The sequence below is a fragment of the Fusarium oxysporum genome, chromosome 4 (genome assembly GCF_000149955.1).
Source record: "Fusarium oxysporum f. sp. lycopersici 4287 chromosome 4, whole genome shotgun sequence".
NCBI lineage: Eukaryota > Fungi > Ascomycota > Sordariomycetes > Hypocreales > Nectriaceae > Fusarium > Fusarium oxysporum.
This window is the reverse complement of record NC_030989.1, coordinates 2,554,279-2,575,529: the sequence shown is the minus strand read 5'-3', so window position 1 is coordinate 2,575,529 and position 21,251 is coordinate 2,554,279. Positions and strand designations below refer to the sequence as shown.

Genomic DNA, 21,251 nt, shown 5'->3' with positions numbered 1-21,251 from the left:
ATTTTAAGCCCTGTCAGAGATTTATATCATATTATAAGAATTTAAAAAGATTTATTCACATAGCCTATCTCAAACTTTGCTTAAGCTTGCTCGATTGAGCCAGAATGCTCATAAGGATTCATAGTTTGCTCTCCTTGAAAATTCTGAATTCTATCACGAAGAAGATCAAGAAGTAGGATCGTCATTAGAACACACGCATGAGGGAGTTCTAAAATCCATGTTAGTCACCAATGCTTCCTCATCTGTGGGAAAAACAAACCCATTGCTGCAATAGCCACCCTTGTAATTCATTGTCTGGCAAGTTTGCGGGCAAGGATCCCCTGCAGGGCAGTCTGCAACGCACAAAAAGCCCTTGGGCCTAACAGTGGAGTTAGTAACAGAGGTATTTCAAAGTCGAACCTCCACTTACTGAGAGTAGAGGCAAGCCCTCTTCCCGTTGACCAAGTTCTGACATTCGGGCACCGCATTGTCTGTTAGGTTACAGTTGGTGGTATCACCGATAAAGGGAACAGGTGTCTGTATACTTGGTACAGTCACCAGCGTACTTGAGCCATTGGGGGCTGGAATTGTCACCAGGATTGAGGTAGTGTTTACAGTGGATGTCGGAACTTCTGGCTTGGGAGCTAGTGTCGTCAAGAAAGTCGAAGGTGAAGGCGTACCAGAGATGATGGCGGTAGTATTAGAAGCGCCTGGTCTAGAGGTTGGTGCAGGCTCAGCAGAAGAGCTGACTTGGCCATACTGTGGGATGAGTTGCAAAAGCTGTTCATTACTCATGCCAGACAAATCCCTACAAACTGCATTTCCTTCTGAACCATACGTCGCTGTTGTAGTTGGTACGCTGCATGACTCTGACTCAGTAGAGGTTGAGGTCGGGGTTGGAGTGGACGTAGGCTCTTTCGACTTGTCATCCGGGTCTGTTGGCTTCTGTTCGTCCTCAGGTTTGGCCGTTACGACAGCACCGGCAGCAACGGGGATCAAGGCTCCACCAACAGAGATGAATCCGCCTCCCGGTCCGCCAACAACAACTGCGCCAACAGATACTACCACTGTGGCACCACCGCTGACGGTCGTAGTTGGTGCTGCCGATGACGTGGTCGCGGTCTCGATGAACGAAGTGGTAATAGGACTACCTGATGTAACCGGCTCTGTAGGAACCCCGCCTGGTGTAGTAACGTTGCTGGTAGGAGTCACAGGAACCTCGGAGGACAATGGTTCCGTGCTAGTCTTTGGAAAGGTAATGAAGCTAGCAGAAGTGTTCTGGAAAGGAGCAGGCGGCACAGATTCTGGTAGTGGCTGTGCTTGACGCTTGAAGAAGTTTAAGAAGGGTACTTCTTCGCGCTTCTGGGGCAGGTTGCATGACGAAGACGGAGATCCTGCAGTATCAGGGAAAGCCAATACATCGAGTGCGTATATAGCGTAGTTTTGGGCGTTCTTTAACTTTTGGGTATCGGAAAGCCGGAAGCAACTAAACTATATCAGCAACAGGCTGTAGAACCTCCATTTCAGACTCACCAGCTAGCTGAATAACAGTCCTTGTTATCCTCAAACGGGTCCTGCAAGTCGTCGCATCGTTCCTCTTCTGACTCGGTTGCCTGGATCATATGCTGAACTTCATGCACGAGTGCAAAGCCACGCGACAGATTGTCGCCCAGGGTATGCTCCGTCTTCCACAATTGAACAGCACTATCGAGGTTAGGCTTGTTTCCGAAGAAGTCGGGGCAAAGCACGAGAAGCGTCGCCCCGAATACCGCCGCTCTAGAACCGGTTGCACTCTGAACAGCTGCCACCGTATTGCCATCGCATACTGGCTCGGAAGGGGGAGGACAGGCGTAGACCAGAGAAGACTCGGTGATGGTAGAGCCTTGCTGGGGATTCAGGAACGGGCTGTGCGAGAGTCGAAATTGGGCGGCGGCAGTGGATGGGACCAGATTCTCCAAAACGGCTTGAAAATGTCTTTTGAGAATGATATCTCTTCTATCAGGAGTTCCGTTGCCTTCGAACTGTAGTTAGAATGGTTATCATGTTGTGCAGGAGGGAGACATACTTGAGCCAAACCAAGACTCGAAAGCGATCGACTGTTCGGAGCTAGGCTTCGAAAGGACATTGATAGCTGCCTTGGAAAGATCATGTGCCTCGTCGATGGCCCCAGAAATTGTTTTCAGCTGATCTTGGGAACATGGCCAAGCTCCGTTGAAAACGTAGAATGCCGTGTCGAACGGTTTGCGAGGGGTCAATATGGCTTGTCCCAGACAAGCCCATAAAACGAAAGGAAGAAAGTAGAGTGCAATCATTTTGATTGATACAATGAGCGTGATAGAGACGAAAAGAACGAAGGAAAAGACTGTGGTTTGTGACAACTTGAGGCATGGCATAACCGTCAGATCCTTCTAGATCGCGCTACTGTTATACCAACTCATAATTGTTATGAAAGTTAATTAAGATTATAGATCCATCTTTACGAACGACGATCTCTAGTAAAGTTCCTTGGAAGGGTTTCAAATATCCCAAAATTCTCACCTGAAACAAGAAATGGTTTTCAGTAAACCTTATTTCGCAGATATACCTGCCGATTCGGATATATCCGTCCACAGCTCGACCTTATTTATAAGTAGAGGCGTCTGTGCTTCTAAAGGTCCAGAAAATAGCATTATCTGTTAAGTACCGTTGTCTCAAGTGTATGGAGTATTGAACGAGAGTGCGTCATGACGGCGCGTCATGGGACGACCCCGGGGACTTTTGAAGCTTTTCGGGTAGACCAAACGGGATATTGACAAGATCCGAGCACGCTTTGCAAGACGGGAAGCTTATAATAGATGATTGGATCCCAAAGTCCCGATTTGTTCGTGTCGAAAGCTTAGGCATATCGACCGAGCGTCCATCAACCTCGAGATGAGCCTGGGTTTAACTAGAATTGGCTCAAGCTCATAAGTGATCGAAAACCAAGGTGATATCGATGTTTATCGTCTAGATATTTCTCTCAGATAATGGCTCTGTCATGAGCATAAGCCTTAGAGTCAGATACATCTCTTAAACATATTTGTCATTGCCTTTGCTCTTGCCCTAAATTTGGCTTTTCATATATGCAAATTTAAAGTTTCTATAAGTAATGGTCGGCAAATGATGCTCATTGGTATAAATGACTTGAATATTTACGGAACGAAAGAGCATCTACTCTACTATCTAAGGAATAGTCTAGAAACCTGCTCTGAGAGTTCTGTTTCGAAGATGACTATGCGTTCTTCTGCGCCTCACCACTCATCTCTGCTTCTCTTCCTTTGACTCCCTTAAATGTATCACTATCCACAAACTCAACAATCTTGCAAATCTTATCACCATCTTCGTTAAAGTGCAAGAACCATGAGAAATCCAACTTCAACTCCTCCCCATTATTGAACACCAACTCTGCAACAGTCGTAACAGCTGCCTTCCGGGCATCAACATCAATAATCAAGTCTGAGATAGTGTTTTTATGCATGCCGCCAACTTTCAGACCGTCAGCGAAGACGTGAAGGTATGCGTCGTTTGTCATGGTGAAACCGCCGCCTAGGGTGGAGGGAAGCATCGAACGTGCGCAGTCGGATGTGACGTTTCGGTTGACAAGAGAGGGGTTGTTCTGCGTACGAGCGTCGATAAAAGATGCAAGATAGCTTTTTACAGTAGCCTCGATGGCTGATTTGATGTCCTTGGTCTGCGAAGAGGCCATGATTGCGGTTATCTGATGCGACGATATCAAGTTCAGAAATGTTACTTGAGCTTACCTAGACATAGGGCTTAGAGGCATGCTTATATACTGAAGAACGTTTCTGTGATCTTCAGGCAAAGATGATGTATCACCAGACTGAATTTTAATGCATATGGCCTATTCGGGCGTGATATAAGCTTAATTCTGATGCGACCCTGACAAAGAAGCTAATATCTCACTCAGCAATGTCAACAAGACTCGTCATCAGATCTCGCGTCTCGCTTCTCGCATTTGCGTGCATCTAATTGAACCCAACGAGGTGTTATTGCTGACACCAGACCTCCCGGGTAATCATTATCAAGACCATCGCCGCCCTCGGCATTGCTGACCCATCCGTGTTAGCGAAGTTGCGTGAATACAAAAATCAAGGCGAGCCTCGCCGCAGCCATCGTACCAGAATCTTTGGTCCCCGCTGCAAGGGCGCGTTGATTCCTTTACTCTTCAGTTTGTGGAGTTCTTAGCTTGAAAAATGGAGGGAACCCCATACCGCATAGCGGGTCAACATGTCGTTGAAAAGTAACGGTCTGGGAGATCTGATTGGGCGATGGTACCGCCCGATGCGCCCTTTGCGTCTTGACTGACTTGACTTGTGCTGGGCGTGTAAGCCTTCAACGAAAGGATATATAGTTATGGATATGGCCAATATTAATTCTTGCAACCAAATACTCATCACCTCAAGATGTCTCAACCAACTGAATCAGTCATCATCGTCGGCGCCGGCATCGTCGGTTCTTCCCTCGCCTATTTCCTGTCTCAATCTTCGACGACCCGAACCATAACCCTCATCGACCGTTCTTTCACTTCCCTCCTCGGCTCATCAGGGATTGCACCGGGCTTCATCGGCCAGTTCAACGAATCTGAAGTCCTCACCAAACTTGCAATCGACACTGTCTCGGAATATGTCAAAATTCCTGGTGGTTTTGACAGAGTTGGCGGTCTGGAGATTGCGTTTCAAGGTGAGGGTATTCAACGATTGAAGGCGAGGTGTGAGGATGCGAAGAAGCTTGGGCTTGAGGCTAGGATGTTGAGCATTGAGGAGGCGCATCAGCTTGCCCCAGAATTGGTCAATGAGGATGGTGAAGGGCAGGCGGTCTTCTTTGAGAAAGATGGGACGGCGAATGCAGTGAAAATAACGACTTGGTATCAACAAGAGGCGAAGAAGCATGGAGTCAACTTTGTGGAAGCTGATGTGAAGCAGCTCACCATCTCGGAGGGTAGTGTCACAGGCATTGATGTTATTGAGAATGAGGCATCGCGCCATCTCACCGCTGATAAAGTCATCATGACGACTGGAATCTGGGCCCAAGGTCTCTCATCAAACCTCCCCTTTCCTGTCCCAGTCATCCCCGTTGGTCATCCCTACATGCATGCTCAACCTCACGAACCACTTCCCCACAAGGTTCCTTTCGTCCGTTGGATAGAACACCACGTCTACGCCCGCGATCACGGTACAAACTTCGGCATCGGAAGTTACGACCATGCACCTATGGGCTACAAACCCGACACTACAGCCAAGGGAGAGTGGGTTGACTGGTTCAAGCAACCTCTTGATTTCGCTACGGGGTTACTTCCTCCTGCAGCAGCTCGGGAGTTCCAAGATGGGAATCATTTCAACGGAGTGTTTAGTATGACGCCTGACAATATGCCCCTTGCTGGAAAGGTTGAGTCGGTCGAGGGATTGTTCATGGCAGTTGCAGTATGGGTTACGCATGCTGCTGGTACAGCCAAGGTTCTGACAAGGATTATTGATGGAGAAGAAGTGGATGGCAAGACGAGGGAGGCTCTTGATCCCGAGAGATTTAGAGGACAGGACTTTGCGCAGTTGGAAGAGAAGTCGTTGACGCGCTATAACTCTATTTATAAGACTATTAAGTCAGGGTTCGGCTTAGGGATCACTGTAGGCTCTCAAGTAGAGTTGTATAAAATTTGCCAAGTTTGTAAAGTTTAGAGAATGAAGATGAGTTCTTAAGACTTTTATATAAAGCTAGCTATTTATTTAACTAGATTTAGGGATAGTTATAAAGCTTTATCTAAGACTTAACATAAAGATAGCAACAGTAAATTAAATCACTGGGTTGGCTTTGCGATAGGGTTCAATTCCGCAGGGGATGTCTTCTCGAGCCCCAGCGTCGGCGTGTGGTTGTCTCCCTGACCGTCACTCTTATCGTCACTCACATCCCCGTTTTCACGCGCAAGCTGTTGCTGGATCTCAGCAACCTTGGAGCGGCGCCAGATCTTATCGTCGAAGAAACGAAGGACCGCAAGCGCGAGACCAATTGCGAGGACAACGATGTTGATGGTAAAGCCACGGCGGTATTTGGGCTTGTCGTCGGATCGGAAGATCTGGGCACCATAAATACCTGCAATATTGGCTCCCATGATGACCCTAAAGGTCTATTAGTAAAAATCCTTGATTGTTGTGATGCGGAGGACTTACATGGCCATGGCAAGAGCTCGTTCCTCTGAATCGTCACAGGCCAGAGACATCCAAGCGATGTTAAGAGGGTGAGAAAAGGTGCCAAAGGTCTGAGTCCACACAACACCAAAATAGCTGACTCCTCTACGTCCCAGCTCCGTGAAGATACGGTTGAACACGTAACCCAACAAGTGCATACTCAAACCCGCGATGACAGTCTCTGGTCTCTTATTACTATAGAGGTGTTAGCAGTGACTACTCCCTGGCGGAAAATGACTCACAATCGATCGGAAACGTAGCTGAAGGACCATGAAACAGGGATCTGGAGGAAGAGACCAACAGAGGCGAGGGCATTACTAGTGAGACCTTCGAAGCCGAAGCTCTTGACGATGGAAGGTGAGTATGTATCGAAGGCGCGCTGAGGGCCGTTGTTCGAGAGTGTGATGATGACATGGACCCAGAGACGCCAGTTGGAGAACTGTTGATGTTAGTTACTCTCTTCGTAAATGGAGGTGATGCTCTTACAGCCTTCTTGAAAGCACCGAGACCGATCTTCTTCTTCTTCTTTCCCTTCATAGGGTCATCAAGAAGAACGCGAGTCTGGAGAATGTGCAATTCTCTCTCATTGAAGATCTTAACGTTGGGCAGGAACGTGCTTCGAGGATTCTTGAAAGAGTCAGGCAAGCAGCAGCCCAAAACAACACCGCTCAGAACAGTGAAGGCACCCATAAGGACAAAAAGCCAGAACCAGCCAGCCTTGTCTCCAACACCACGCATGTGAAGAATACCATACGCCAAGAGTTTACTAGAAGCTTGACCGAACTGGTTTCCAAAGTAAAAGAACATGACACGCTTAGCTGTTTCCTTACGTGTGTACCACGTTGACAAGGTCCAAAGTCCGCCAGGGATGAATCCAGATTCGGTGATACCGAGAAGGAATCGCGTTGCGACGAAGGATCCGTAGTTGTTTTGGAAGGCTTGGAAGGTGCTGACTGTGCCAAAGAGGAATAGTTGGAGGGTGAGCCACTTGCCGGGGCCGACTCGGTAGAGGATCATGTTAGAGGGGATTTCGAAGAGGACGATGCCAAGGGAGAGCATCTGTTGGCCGACATTGAATTGGTTTTGGGTGACGCCGACGTCTTCCATGAAGTTATCAGTCAGGGCGTTGGCGATGTTACCTCGATCGAGCTCTGGTCAAGTTAGCACTGAGTCGTTGGATGACGATGTCATTGTCGGTGGGGTCGTACGAAGGCAGAAGAACCCGAGGGTCAAGAGCGGCATGATAATAAGGTCCAGCCTGCATAACGGTTAGTCCTTAGATAAAGGCACCATAGTGACAACTATAGAAAGAGTTCAAGCCGCAACAGTACGCCTGGGGCAGCGGGGTCGCCGCACAGCAAATACGAGACTGTATTTGATGGTAGACTGCTATGCCTCCAAAGCAAGGCAACAGGAAAACAAGGTGTAACATACTTGCGCTTAGCTCTTCTTTCTTCCTCCACGGACCAGTCCGTTCGAAGAGTTAGAGATTCCTCATCCTCTCTGGGCTGAGGGAAGTCCGAGTGGGACTTTGATGAAACTGTGTCAAGTTTACCCATTTTCGAGGTCGGTAAAGATGCTGATGAAGCCTGCATCGGGGACGAAAAAAGGGTTCTGATGTCGCCCTTTTCTATCATCTCAAGCCTTTGCCAAGAGAAAAAGGGCCAGAATTGGTCTCGGTCTCGATGGTCTTGGCGTTGAAGCCAAGTGAGCACGCAATACCCCAAGTGCCGGGGCTGCGCGTCTCCGATGTGGCAGATGAAATGGCAGGTCTTTGATGAGGAGAATCTTAGAATTATTTAATAAATTTAGGGAAGAATTTATAAGAGATGATAAATTAAAGAAAATATTCATATAGTTCTTTATAAACTTGGGTTTCTTTACCTAAAGAAGATTATTTATTTTATCAATATCATCTGAATTCACAAAAGTACCAAGCATTACGATCCTCTAGGCATCAGGCTTTCAGAGCACTTGAATCTCTTCACAACATAATAGCGGGGCTCGAATTCAATAAAGTGACACAAGAAAAAGAAAAATGACAGTGGCGACACTAACGAACCATAACCACGGTCCAAGATGGTCTCGTCGTGTCGAAGATCAACATCCCATCCTTGCAACCTTTGGAACTCCCCGTCCTCGAACCGACCCAAGACATCTTGGCTTATCTCAATTACCACCAATTTCACCACCTTGTGGGGGTTACAAGCAAAATAAATGACTCACCGAATCAACGAGAGTCCAATCATCATCCTGGGTTACCACCATCTCCCCGGTGAGGCGTCTGCATGGTGTCGAACTTTATCACAGTAGCCCAGATCAACTCCCCGCCATAGCTCCCGAAACTTTTCGCTCGGCGCGCTTGGCGTAGGAATGCCAAGGGATATGACAACAAACACTCTGAGCGGGGGGTTTAATAACGTCGAATTCTACAAACGGCTTACAAAAGCCGTTGGTAACATGAGAAATGCGGCAAGAGAGAAGCGCATCTTCTTTCCCGGGACATTCAATCACATGAATGTAACTCAAATAAGCTTAAGAATTAGCTCATGAGCTTTAATCCAAGCCTTATTCTGTGGGTACCGCGTCCAGCCCAACCAACCCTTGAAATCATTCTCTTAGCGTCGGAATCATCGGTCCAACCATCCAATTCCACGAGTTCCGAATGACGGAATTCTTGTCCTGATGAGACGATAAGCTTAAATGAGCAGAGATCACCCCCATGCTGAGACCTTGGACAGTACGCGATGACCAACGACAAGCACGACAAGACATGCTCGCCGACTTGGCAGCAGAATTGCTTCTTCCTTGAACACGAGACCAAGCCTCTTGTCTGACCGAGCATGCATACGCGGGATGACATTCATTGACTCCGCACCGATAATCCGAGCATGTTTTCCTCCTTTTGGCCCTTGTCGCTTCGGATGTCGCAATTCCAGCCTCAAATTCTTACCACTAGAACATGGTTTTTCTAGCTTGGCTGATGAAGTTTATCACCGACTAATGCGTGCTTACCCCCACAGACGAAATCTTGCAGGAAATTGAGGTGATCTGGATGAGAAATGTCCCTTAATCGGCGACCGTCCGAGTGTGAGAAGTTTATCTTACCGGGTTACGCGGCGGTTGACGTCGTGGTAGATCATGTTGAACGTTGGATGAATCTGTAAAACGGCAACCATTGAGCCATAATGGCTCTCAGCCGTAGTTTACCGCGCAAAAGACGACTATGAATGGCGTTGAAGCTAAGTGACTGGCTCAAGATCAAGACCATGATCAGATAGCTTTCACCAGCAGCTACGGATCGAGGCCACATCCCGTCGCGCCTCTCCCACCAACGCTAGCCATCCTTGCCAAGGCCAAGCCAAAGCCAATTCGCAACGCTTAGCTTAAATGTCGTGATCGGAAGAGGCCTCCACCAGCGAGAGGCCGTTGACCCACCGCGACGGTCCGTGACAGCCTCGAACTCCCCGTCCCAACGGATGGCGTTCGATAGTTTGTTCAGCTCGGTGGCAAGTTGGTGTCTTCGCAGGCACACCTTCTTTTGAACTCCCCGTCTAGCTGGATATGAGTCCAGACCTGGCGGCATGAAACAAGTGGATTGCGTGAGAAGGGTCCATCATTGGTTTCTGACCATTTGCCTTGTTCTCGCTCCCTTGCGGCTGAATACAATCGAGATGTTACACGGGCCGTCAGCCTGATTAAATTTCGTGGGGGGAGAGGTCAGGCCGAAGTCCAGCAAACCTGATGGTGTCAAGTTGGTCTTTACTTCTTCTTGCCCAGATTCCTGCTATTACTTGCGATTTGCGAGATCTTTGCCATCAACTAGTGCCTTCGCCATTGCCACAAAGCCTGATGCGACTTGTCTTTGGACTAGGAGCCAAGGTCACGATCCCGCGCTCGTCGTGATACTCATGAGGAGCAATCTCGCTTTCTCATTACGATACACCTAATTCCAGAGAATTCCGCTCAGTGAATTTCAAGAGAAAAGTGATAGATGACAAATCACGGAACAGTCCTGGGCAAGGTTGGCCGGAAAGATGACCATCAGATATTTTAACGAGTGGCATCATGTTTAACATGACAGAGAGATTAACATTTTTCCAAAAATCAGAACATACATAAAGAAGGACTTTGTAAATCACCAATACCATTACATGCTTAAACAAACGCGATGCCGTGCTTCTGCCCCTTGCCAAGATCCTCATTGTCCGAGAGGTCATGATTATCAAGAGATTTTCTGGATGGCAGATGAACTGCACTAGGGTCAACATGACGACTGAAGCGGTTGTACGCAATAAAAGTATCCTTGTCTCCTGCAATAGCATTTGGAGGAGTCGCGACTCGCACAGAGATGCGTCTCAGTTCAACAGCATCATCCCGAATTGGTGCCTTTCCAGTGTAATGGTAGAAGATATTGAGAGCTGGGATAGAAAGCCCATGGACGATGATGGAGAAGAGAACAAGCCAGTAGACAACGGGGCCCATCGCACGAACGAGGTTTGTCTCCTCTTCATCGCCTTCACCGTCGTGGGGAAACAGATGTCTAGCATGCTCAACGTAGAAGACAGCGCCAGCACCGATGGGCCCGAAGTATCCCATGAATAGAGCTTCCTTCCAGTTGGTGCAGACGTCGGGCATGAGCTTGTAGAAGGCGAAAATGGCAGGCAGACGGCGGAAGACAAGGATGAGGAGACCAAGTCCAATAAGACGGCCCCAGGTGATGCCAGTACCAGCGGGATCATGGAAGTCCCCCCAAGGTAGAATAGCACCAATGTACATGAATCCCCCAAAGTTGAGTAGTACATCGACACATGAGTTGACTTCATCGTGACGACGCTCAGTCTCGCGAAGATAGTTGCCGTCCCAATTCAAAGCCATACCTGTAACGAAGCAGGCCAAGAGGTCATCAGTACCAAGGGCTCCACAGGTTCCAACAGTGAAAAGACCAAGGGCGGTCGGGAAAAGAACATAAGATTCTTCGTCGATCCATTTACTGTCAAGCGTCAGATTTGGATGCCAAAGAACAATCGTGCAATACTTACGACTTGAGTGCAAATTTGACACCCTTGCAAGATCCGTACCCAAGGACAGCACCATATGCGATAGACAATACAATGGTATACAGCCAGGTCTCAACAAACCAGTTCGCCATGGCCACTCCTACGCCGCCACCGAGACGCCCAACCTCACCAGCGCGTGCCATCAACGCATGCCCCGCCTCAACTCCACTCACCCCTTTGGCGACAGCTTTAGCTGCAGCAGGAGGGTTCTCGGCGTGCTGGATCAAGTATGTCGCGAGCATAAGGAAGGGAAAGCCAAAGCCATCATTAGCACCAGCCTCGGCGGAGATGACTTCTCGCAATGGGCGAGCCACATATTTATCGGCAAAGGGTCCCTTTGCAATGGCCTGCGATAGAATGGGATCGGTGCAGGTGACACAGGAGCCGATGACGAGGGCGGCAAGGAGGGTCAAGTTGGGGATGGTTACCATAATACAGGCTGTTGTACAAAGCCACATGACGGTCATAATGGGGAGCAGGCAGAGAGCCATCTCTTTCCATCGTGTGAGTCCATATTTGGCAGGGAGTTGATAGCCTGCGATCACGAGCTGTACTCCAATCATTACTCGAGCGATGCCCTATCGTTCAACATAAGTTATCGTTCGTGCATAGCTTGATGGTGATTTGAGGTGGAAGACATACCAGGGTGATGGCGCTGGTCTGTCCTGGCTCAGCGGAGCCCCATTTCTCGCTCTCGATGAACTTTGCTGCTATAGGTCCGAGAATGACTCCAAAGAAGACGGCGGGGACTTTTCAAGTCAGCCACTGAAGTGGTTGAAGGAATGGAAATACTAACGTGCCTCGCCAAGATACCAAGCCTGCTTGATCTTGACAGAGATGATGCCGTAAAGGATCATGAAAGCGCCTGTAAACTGTCAACAGATGCCTTGGCGATAGATGAATGTCCACCAAGTACTAACCCAAGACGCCGAGAACAATGTTCAGCTCAGAGAGGTTAAGGACAGGCATCTTGACAGAACCACTGTACCCCAAAAATCGAAGATGGCGAAAAAGAAAAAGGAACAAGAGAGGAAATAAAATAGGGAAAATAACAGAAGATAACACAATAGAGGTCCAGCCTGCAAATTAAGAAAGGAAATTAGAATGGAACGAAGCAAGCTAAATATCCCATCCCCCAGAACGGCATCCGTGCACCTTTTAACAACTTCATCCCAGATTTAGGGCTTCCCTGGCCGACAATCAGGCTGGCCGCCGAAGCTAGTAGCTCTAAACCGCCATGAAACGATATCTCTATAGCTAAAAAAAGAGTGAGGCTGGAAGAATAAAGAGTAAGGCTAAAAAAAGACTCACTTCAATGATGCATTGTGCGATTTCACGTCTCATCTGCTTTGTCTGCTTCGTTCTCGATTGGGCAGTTGGGATTTGGGCGAAACTCTTGGCAGAATGCTATTGTCGAGGGATTAGCTTGGCGTTGGGGATCGACAGGGAGAAATGTCAGCGATCGTAATTAAAGGTAAGAGCCATTGCCTCAGAGAATGTTTTGAGGAGCTTTGCTCCGGCGACTTGGGGAAGGAGAGTTGATGGTTAAAATAAGCATAAAATACCGCCGCACTTGGACAGTAGCTGTGGCGGGTCTGAAATGTCATGCATGCACCCAACTGGGTCAACTCCATCTAGCTCTAGCTCTAGCCTCAGCGCCATCCAAGCATTTTAAAGCATATTTCTGTAATATATTGTACACCACACCTCTCGAAATCGGTGTTTGACCATCTTTCAGTAAATAGGTGCTATTCCCAAACGCGCGGCTAAACAAGATATCCGTGCGGGGAATCGGGCATAAGCTGAAACACGGATATCATCTCGGCGATATCTGGACGCGTGGGACGTCTCAATAAGCGTAGATCTTTGATCAACTTGACTCCTGTGCTACGTCATTGGTGTTGGGACCTACCAGATAGTTCTCGACTTCAAACACGAGGCTCTCAGTATTGGTTAAGCATAAAAGAGGCTCTTGTTAGAATATCTCCGTACTACGTCCAGAGGAAAGGAGAGATCTCTGCATTGAGGCTGAAACGTGATAAGGCGGGCGAGATATCAGCACGTTGTGGCCGTCATGTTTTATATTGAGGTTTGTAATACGACTGGATGGTGATTTTTGCCTGGAAACGCATAGATAATCGCTGAGATTGTTTATTTCATAATACTATTCTTAGGCTTCGGATAATTAGAGCGAGCTTGTTTAGCTTTTCTGATCGACGTGAAGGGTATATACAGGGTAGTGTCTAATATGAAGAAATCCCAAACAGCCTCTACGAGTAATAGAAATGACTCTTTTCTTGGCCTATTGTTCCCACCTACTATAAACACCTAATCTACGAGGTCGGCGTAACTAAGGTTGACGAGAATGTTCTTCCGACAAGCCACAGGTCGTGAAGACTCCGAACGCCCGCCCACAACATCCTCATCCTGGGCTTAGCCAGTGAACCCGACGAGCACTAGCACAGCCAGTCGACGATGCCTTGATGCCCCTTGAAATAGCCTCGCCGCTTTCTTGTGGTCGGAGTGTCAGTTACCCACACGACAACGGTCCTTGAACCCTTAGCAGTGAACAATGTCTCTTCAATATCCCACCGGACCCAACGCTAGTGGAAGCTTCTCAGGTACCAAATGACCGCTATACAACGACAGATAGAGCCATTGAAGTGAGAGGTGAATAAGTTTCACACCATGTTGTTGAAACGAGCTGACTTAATCGTCATGGAATGTGATACCCGTATTACTACACTTGCAGTGGATCTAGACTCCAGCCCACCTCGAGAGACATAAATAAGATAAAAACAAAAATAAAACCTAAAGATTAAAAATAGAGTATTGCCGGGGCAGGATTCGAACCTGCGACACCACCCCCTCGTAACAATTACAGAACGGTCCTCAAGCAAGGCACCGTGAATGGGGTGGTATGTACCACTACACCACCCGGCATTGTCTTTTTTTGATGCTAATTCACTTAATCTTTAATATGTATCATAGGCATATATACCTAGTATCGGGTACAGCCAATACTTCGAGTAGCTGGGGGGTCGGACATGAGTTGAAACACGGGTATCCCCTCGGTGATATAAAAACACATATATCATGTCAACAAGCACAGATCTTATGACGGAAACGTGGCATTTAGGCAGATAGTAGTGACTCGTGGCTGATATAGATATTCTGTACCTAGGTTTGTAATGCGACTCGGCAATTTCCTTCTGTCTCTCTATATGCCCTATGCCTTACTAGCATATAGTCACCAAGTACTAGCTCTGCGTATTCTGACCTGAAAGGAGTTTTCTGATATGGCATTACAATTTATTGTAACTAGAGGTAGCTCCGGAAAGGTTGAGAAACCCAGCTTGTTCATAAGAGGCGGGTCTTCCTATGAAATACGTAGAATCAGCATTCAAGTGTAGGTGGAGCAAGTTACTATACTGAAGCTAATGGTTTTTCATGACCTGTTTCTCCAATCCAAATAGTGAGGAACACCTCAATCTCAGTGAACCTTGAGCGCTATCAGGTGATAACAATTTCGGGGGCTCTATCATCAAGCAGGGAAAGGTGCTGCCAGTGCCAACAGTTATGTGCCTGCCGCCTGCCTCCCTCCTGACCTCGCTGCCTCAGCCCCACTTCAACTCTTTTATCACCAAAACAATTTCTCCTTTCTCTAAGAACGCTTTGTTTTCTCATCACCTGCAACTTCTGCATCTCATCTTCGTCATTCTCCCATACGACTGCAGCCGCGTGACGGCAAATGTTTGCAACCATGGGAGCAGCACCTTTGTCTCTGACATTTCTCTGTCAGGGATTCGCGTTTAGTATTCCTCAATCAATCGCGCGAGCGCAGTCTCCAAAGCTCGCAGCTTCTCTCGATGCCGCCCAGAAAGTATGATATCCCGCAGCTCATGCTCTGAAAAGGAACTGACGCTTTGTAGATATCTCAAAATCCGGTTGTCACCGTGAAAGAGTTCTCTCTGGACACAGTCAACTGTATGGTTGAATTCTTCAAGTCTGGTTGCTATGAAGTTGACCGAAGGAACTTCCCAAGTGTGCTGCAAGCAGGTATGGAGTTGGACATGATCGTTCATAGCAAAAGCTAACCATTATCAGTTGGAGGTGCACCGGCGGCTCCGGATCGTTTCATGCGCGATGAATTAACCTGCCATCTTCAAATCTGTGCCATCGGCACCCACTATGGTGTTCCCAAGCTATGCGAGCTTGCTAGGGACAACATCCAGAAGGTATTCGGAGGGAAATGGTTCGATTCGGCTTTCCTTTTCACTGTCGCCGTTGTTTTGAAGTCAAAGGACGATAAGCTACAAAGGTTGCTTGTTACTCTTGCGAGAGGGCACTTGCATTCTCTCACCACTTCAAACGGCTTCGACCATGCAACAATGCTAAGAAGCTTCCATCCCAAGTTCCGAGACCAAGATGATATTCTTCAGCAAAGCGGAGATCAACCCAAACCCACACCGGCTCCGACGACCCAGGACGAAAGCTCCACCAAGCTTGAGGCCCTCCGCATCGAGGTCTCTTCCCTCAAACAACAAGTAACAGCAGTGTCCTGTGAGCGAGACGAACTCCGCGACCAGTTTTCGGCTGTTTCAGTCAAAAAGGAAGAACTCTGGCAGATCGTCGCAACTCTTACCGCTGAGCGAGACCTGTTGCGGAATGAGATGTCAAATGTTGCAGCCGAGAATAAAGAATTCCGAGATATTGCGGCGAAAGTGTCCACTGCAAGGGATCATGCTGAACAAGTCATGAGTGATGCAAAGAACAAGAAATCTTCAGCGGAAGTAAAAGCAGAAGAAAACGAAAAAATACTCGAGACACTTCAACGAGAACTGAGAGTCACAAGATCCGAGAGTGGCTTGCTCAAAGCCAGATGGGATAAGGAGAAGACAAAATCGTCCATTCTGACTCAAGAGAACGACGACCTGAAGAAGTCTCTCGAGCTTGAAAGACGTAGCAGGGTCAGCATCACGGAATTTGCACGAGACGATGTTCGAAATGCTCTCAAAGACGAGCAGAAGGTGACAACAGACTTGACCGCGAGACTCGCTCAAGCGTCGCAAGCCCTTGAGACAGAAAGGAAGCGCTCAGCAACTCTAGTGCAAGAACTCACTCAAGCCAAGAGAAACCTTGAATCGGAAAGACAAAGCAAGACAGGCATGTCCTTGAGCGAACGAGACAGAATACACGAAACTATTGGGTCCCAGAGAAGTGAAATATCGGCGCTCGTTAAAGAACGAGACGAGATCAAGAGGGAACTAAAGATGGTAAGAACTGAGAGGAACAATGAGAGTGACAGAAAATGGGAGATCACCAACAAGATGAATGCGTTGATCCAGGCAATGGATGAGTGGGATGAGTGCCGTCATTGCGGTGCCGATTTTGGGACGTACGTGGAAGACCACGGCAGCACGCTAGTTCTGCGTTGCCATTACTGTACAACTCGACACTGGGCGTGATGTGTTAGCATGATGTGTCTGGCTTAGGATGGAGTAAGCAAGGAAGGCATTGTGAGGCATTACTTGGGATCATATGTACGACAGATTCTGTTTTACAAGGATTCATTACGGGATAAGGAGCGGTACAGAATTATTTGTTTGTGAGCTACAGAAACAATGACATGGCTATTGTTCGCTCTGATGCATCTCGGTTCCTTGACCCGTTCCCCCGCATGAGTCAACGGATACGCATCCGACTATCTATCAACTCCAACTTTCGGATACCAGTACCCGATTACGGAGAATCTAAGATGCTTTTAGGTTACATCATTAGACTGAGTGAGGGGTTGTGAGTCAACCCAGAGAGGCCTATTTATGATTGTGATTACAGATACTCATTCTTCGCCCTCAACCTCCACCAGCCAATCTACATCATTGTCCCGACGCCAACATGTCGCCCAACAACGGAAAGTACGTCGTCTTCGACATCGTTGGGACCTGCGTCTCATACGACAAGCTTACCGAAGCAGTCGAAAAGCAACTCGGTGAAAGACTGCTGGCCGAGAATGTAAAGCCCAGTCTTCTTGTGAACCTCTGGATCGAGGCTGGAGAGAGGGAATATACGTATCTTTCAATAACTAATCGATACGTCGCATTCGATAAGCTGTTCGCATCCCTCTTTTATCGCATGCTCTGGCTCGCCGGTATCCAAGAGCCACGCTCCTTCGCAAGTGGGGCTGATATCGAGAAGATTACGCATGGCTACATGGAACTCGAGCCAAGACCTGATCTCAAAGAATGTTTTGATAAGCTTCGAGCAGCGGGATTCACGGTGCGTGGTCTGACAGCTGGGGACTTTGACAGAGTGCTTGGGTACTTTGATAAGGCGGGCATCGAGTTTCCAAAGGAGCACCTGATTTCTTGCGACTCGTTTGGCGTGGGTAAGCCGGATCTCAAGGCATATGCTTCGACCTTTGAGGAGTTGAAGGGAGCAAAGGAGCTTTGGTTCGCCGCGGCCCATATGTGGGATGTATCAGCTGCGAAGCTAGCAGGTGAGTGAATTACTGTTGCTTACTTGCTGTTGCTAATGTTCGTTCTAAGGATTCAAAGCTGCGTATTGCTCTGTGTTAGAGAAAGAGCCTTGTGTGGATATCTTTGGGGAGATGGATGTCATGTCGGATACTCTGAGTGAGATGGCAGATAAGATTATTCTAGGTTCATCTTAAGCTATCATGAATAACAATAGAGGTTAAATTATGATGTAAGCCAAGCTCAGTTCTGTCCTGAATCCCAATACCAAAGTGTCACAAATGTCTAAGCCAGGGGTTTAGGGACGTTTGGGACTTCTAACAAACCACTTACCAAACATCAGAGCACACCACGGAGAGCCTTACGCATTCTTTAAGTTCGACGTCGCATCGCATCTAGGAAGGTGCATCCAACAGCACCGATTTGGCCTTTAATAACCGTATCCACCAAACTCAAAGTAATAGTTTGTTCCTGTCACATTTGAAACAAACAAGAATATAGATAAGGTTATCATTAAAGTTAGCGAAAGCTTGCCGTCACATATCTTAGCCAGTACATTCCAATGGCTTCGCTGGAGGTCTAAGACATCTGGCCCTCGCCAAGAGATTTACCGAGGAAGGACAACATTTGTGACCCAGTCTAGAATGGAATTTCTATGATATTGAATCGAAATGTTTGAACAACGGGCGCATGTCTTGGACGGGTGCGGCCGAACGCTCCCGTTTGCGACTTAAGATGCTGGCTGAGTGGCGTTTGTTGGTGACTAGAGGGGATATACAGGGGGAAGATGCATGCCTGTTGGGTCCTGGAAGCCTTTTGTGAGGGGCTTCATAGGGAGTGCTTGTTAGGGTTTGGAATGTGGTGAATGGTCAGATCAAAACCCTGGGGATCAAGGGAGGATTTTTACAAGCGCATTATGGCTGGGCAAGACGCTTTTGGCAATTCGTAACCTCACAAGAAAATTGTCACTTACAATGCCATTCACCAAATGTCTCGTCCACCCATCATTCCTCAGCTTGAAGCTGAGCGCATAAGGCATATTTCAACAAGGTAGGCCCAAGCTCCATCCGGTGTTCATAGCGCAGAAGTCTCCCGCTCAATCTCATACTTTAACAGCGCCACGATACCAGGTACAGCTCTAGCGAAGAGATTCAGGGCCGATGGAACGTTTCAGTTGGAGTCAAATATGTTGCACATGGTGGCTTAAGCTTAGATTTAACCATGTGCCTTAAAAGGATTGTGATACCGGCTAGTGGAGACAGAAACAGGATGTTGGGCAGATAAGATCCGATCGATCGACATCTGGGCTGAAATATTCCTGGGGTCTGTTCTTTGGTTTAGCTGCTGTTTCCATCATGTTATTGTGGCTTAGCAACAGCTGTTCGAAGCAGAGATGCTATTGTAACGTTCGACTGTGTTCCACGGTGTTGTGGAATATCCCGAGTCGTTTTAACGACGAACTGCACGTCCCATGATTCAATATTGAGAGACGGCTTGCAAGACACACTTGTGTTTTCATGAAAGTCGAGACATGGCGTCCTCGATAAGCCACTGCAGCACAATATCAAGATATTGAAACACATGATCACGCGAGTTTTCCGTCTGTCCTTGAGACATTGGCATTTGAGGCTTTAAGCTGTCCACATCCGGGAATGTCCCTGTAGAACGTGGTGGCGCTGACACGTCCGGTCTAGACCATCTGGCATTCAAGACAGCCATTCCAGGGTCACTTGGCGAGCAGAACGACAGAATATATATAAAATTTGAAAGAGGTCTTCTAAATCCAGAGAAGCAATATTACACAAGTTCCTTCCTTTTCAGATCTCAGTTACTGCTTGCCAGTTTCAGCTTTACAATGGCCCCACTCAAGACATATCCACTCTTCATATTCGCATCTTCAGTCGTGCAAGTCGTCGCCCACGGCCATGTAGACTGGCTTGTAACAAACGGCGTTGCTTTTCGCGGCTACTCTGCCCCGGAGATGAGCTGGAATCCCAATCATCCTCCTGTCGTCGGTTGGACCAACGGTGCCACTGATAATGGCTATGTTGAGCCCAACTCCTTCGCAGACCCCGATATCATCTGCCACAAGGCTGCCCGACCTGGCAAGGGTCATGTAACAGTTGAACCAGGCGACAAGATCACTCTTCAATGGAGCACCTGGCCGGAAAGTCATAAAGGTCCTATCATTGATTATCTCGCAAGATGTCCTGGAGACTGTGAGACTGTTGACAAGAACGATCTTGAGTTCTTCAAAATTGGTCAAGAAGGTCTCATTGATATGTCGATGCACAGTGGGAAGTGGGCGTCAGATGTCCTTATTGCCACTAGCTTCTCTTGGACACTTCAGATTCCAGAAGCACTGGCTCCGGGCAACTATGTCCTCCGCCACGAGATTATTGCTCTTCACGGCTCTGGTCAGCCGAACGGAGCGCAAAACTACCCTCAATGCTTCAACCTCAAAGTCACTGGTGACGGAGACTTGGCTCCAGATGGCGTCAAGGGTACTCAGCTTTACAAGGCCAACGATCCTGGTATTCTCTTCAACCTCTACACGACACCTTTGTCCTATAAGATCCCTGGTCCTACACTGGTGCCTGGTCTCCCTTCTACAGTCTCTCAGCGTGTTGTCGCCGCAACTGCAACATCAAGTGCAACTGTGCCAGGACAGACCCAAGCTAGCACGAGCAGTAAATCATCTTCGTCAACATCGAAAGGAAGCTCTACATCGACCAGCACCGCTGTTGGAGGAGACACAACACTCAAGACTTCAACAACAAACCGGTCTTCTTCGTCCAGCACAACGAAGGACACGCCACAGCCCACAGAAGACGACGATATCATCTGTGGTCCTGCAACAGGAGGTCTTCCCAAGTACAGCCAATGTGGAGGAAAGGACTACACAGGCCCGACAGTTTGTCAGTGGGGGTCAAGCTGTAAGGTTCTCAATCCCTATTACTCGCAATGTCTTTGATTAGAATGTCTACGTGCCGGATTGCAGGAGACTCGATTCCTTCATTGAAGTTGTCGCACATTTTGATGAAGTTCGGTAGCGCCTGTGGATGCCTGATGCAAGACTCCTGCAGCTTTCATTGGCTAAGAGACCGGGGCTATCCACTTCAGTCTGTAGGACGAGGCTTTAAAGCCGCCTCATTCCCAGTTGACCAATTACCAAGCATCAATCTGGTAGTCAGCTTGACCCCACAGGCGCTACCGAATTACATGACTTCCTTTGGTACGGTAGCCAAACCTTTTTTGTGTGGAATCTCAACTTCAGCTTTAACGTTATGTAATGATCTTTTTTCTTACTGGCTCGATTTCGAAGCGCGACGTGATTCGTGAATGAACAAGAGCCGTTCGAAGGCTTCATTATAGTGCACCTTGGGAATTACCCTAAAGTTGAAAAGGTCATAGAACCTTTACCCTACTGTATGATAATTTTGGAAGAATTGTGACGAATTTAAGAATCCTCCGGCAGTACCGGCAGCATCAGATCATGATTCTTGGATGCCAAAGTC

General features: G+C 47.9%; 9 protein-coding genes and 1 non-coding gene across 10 annotated transcripts; 4 read left to right on the top strand and 6 right to left on the bottom strand.

Moving 5' to 3' along the window:
• Window positions 1–88: 88 nt before the first annotated feature.
• FOXG_03778 (uncharacterized protein) lies at window positions 89–2,361 on the bottom strand. Its single transcript, XM_018381628.1, has 5 exons — window positions 2,045–2,361; window positions 1,513–1,993; window positions 410–1,465; window positions 260–358; window positions 89–208 (listed from the first exon to the last, which is right to left on the bottom strand). Exons 1-5 carry the CDS (start codon window positions 2,289–2,291, stop codon window positions 166–168), a joined length of 1,926 nt encoding a protein of 641 aa, XP_018238171.1. The 5' UTR covers window positions 2,292–2,361; the 3' UTR covers window positions 89–165.
• An 868-nt stretch (window positions 2,362–3,229) lies between these two features.
• FOXG_03777 (uncharacterized protein) lies at window positions 3,230–3,703 on the bottom strand (the record flags this gene model as incomplete). The annotated part of the gene is made up of 1 exon (XM_018381627.1): window positions 3,230–3,703. One exon carries the CDS (start codon window positions 3,701–3,703, stop codon window positions 3,230–3,232), a length of 474 nt encoding a protein of 157 aa, XP_018238170.1.
• A 107-nt stretch (window positions 3,704–3,810) lies between these two features.
• FOXG_03775 (uncharacterized protein) lies at window positions 3,811–7,780 on the bottom strand. The gene is made up of 7 exons (XM_018381625.1): window positions 7,632–7,780; window positions 7,406–7,455; window positions 6,684–7,348; window positions 6,440–6,636; window positions 6,180–6,392; window positions 4,230–6,128; window positions 3,811–4,174 (listed from the first exon to the last, which is right to left on the bottom strand). The coding sequence occupies exons 1-6, from the start codon at window positions 7,754–7,756 to the stop codon at window positions 5,810–5,812; spliced, it is 1,569 nt and encodes a 522-aa protein (XP_018238168.1). The 5' UTR covers window positions 7,757–7,780; the 3' UTR covers window positions 3,811–4,174; window positions 4,230–5,809.
• Window positions 4,422–5,690, top strand: FOXG_03776 (sarcosine oxidase; the record flags this gene model as incomplete). The annotated part of the gene is made up of 1 exon (XM_018381626.1): window positions 4,422–5,690. One exon carries the CDS (start codon window positions 4,422–4,424, stop codon window positions 5,688–5,690), a length of 1,269 nt encoding a protein of 422 aa, XP_018238169.1.
• Window positions 7,781–9,534: 1,754 nt separating the features above from the next.
• FOXG_18655 (uncharacterized protein) lies at window positions 9,535–9,783 on the bottom strand (the record flags this gene model as incomplete). Its single annotated transcript, XM_018398793.1, has 1 exon — window positions 9,535–9,783. The coding sequence occupies one exon, from the start codon at window positions 9,781–9,783 to the stop codon at window positions 9,535–9,537; it is 249 nt and encodes an 82-aa protein (XP_018238167.1).
• A 572-nt stretch (window positions 9,784–10,355) lies between these two features.
• Window positions 10,356–12,226, bottom strand: FOXG_03774 (uncharacterized protein; the record flags this gene model as incomplete). The annotated part of the gene is made up of 5 exons (XM_018381624.1): window positions 10,356–11,190; window positions 11,240–11,835; window positions 11,900–12,006; window positions 12,054–12,122; window positions 12,178–12,226. 5 exons carry the CDS (start codon window positions 12,224–12,226, stop codon window positions 10,356–10,358), a joined length of 1,656 nt encoding a protein of 551 aa, XP_018238166.1.
• Window positions 12,227–14,089: 1,863 nt separating this feature from the next.
• On the bottom strand, window positions 14,090–14,200 carry FOXG_18654. Its single transcript has one exon. It is a non-coding gene; the product is annotated as a tRNA-Val (tRNA).
• Window positions 14,201–15,020: 820 nt separating this feature from the next.
• On the top strand, window positions 15,021–16,725 carry FOXG_03773 (uncharacterized protein; the record flags this gene model as incomplete). The annotated part of the gene is made up of 3 exons (XM_018381623.1): window positions 15,021–15,140; window positions 15,190–15,316; window positions 15,365–16,725. The coding sequence occupies 3 exons, from the start codon at window positions 15,021–15,023 to the stop codon at window positions 16,723–16,725; spliced, it is 1,608 nt and encodes a 535-aa protein (XP_018238165.1).
• A 430-nt stretch (window positions 16,726–17,155) lies between these two features.
• FOXG_03772 (uncharacterized protein) lies at window positions 17,156–17,930 on the top strand (the record flags this gene model as incomplete). The annotated part of the gene is made up of 2 exons (XM_018381622.1): window positions 17,156–17,756; window positions 17,806–17,930. 2 exons carry the CDS (start codon window positions 17,156–17,158, stop codon window positions 17,928–17,930), a joined length of 726 nt encoding a protein of 241 aa, XP_018238164.1.
• Window positions 17,931–19,546: 1,616 nt separating this feature from the next.
• FOXG_03771 (endoglucanase) lies at window positions 19,547–21,236 on the top strand. The gene has a single exon (XM_018381621.1). It carries the CDS (start codon window positions 19,589–19,591, stop codon window positions 20,705–20,707), a length of 1,119 nt encoding a protein of 372 aa, XP_018238163.1. The 5' UTR covers window positions 19,547–19,588; the 3' UTR covers window positions 20,708–21,236.
• Window positions 21,237–21,251: the final 15 nt, after the last annotated feature.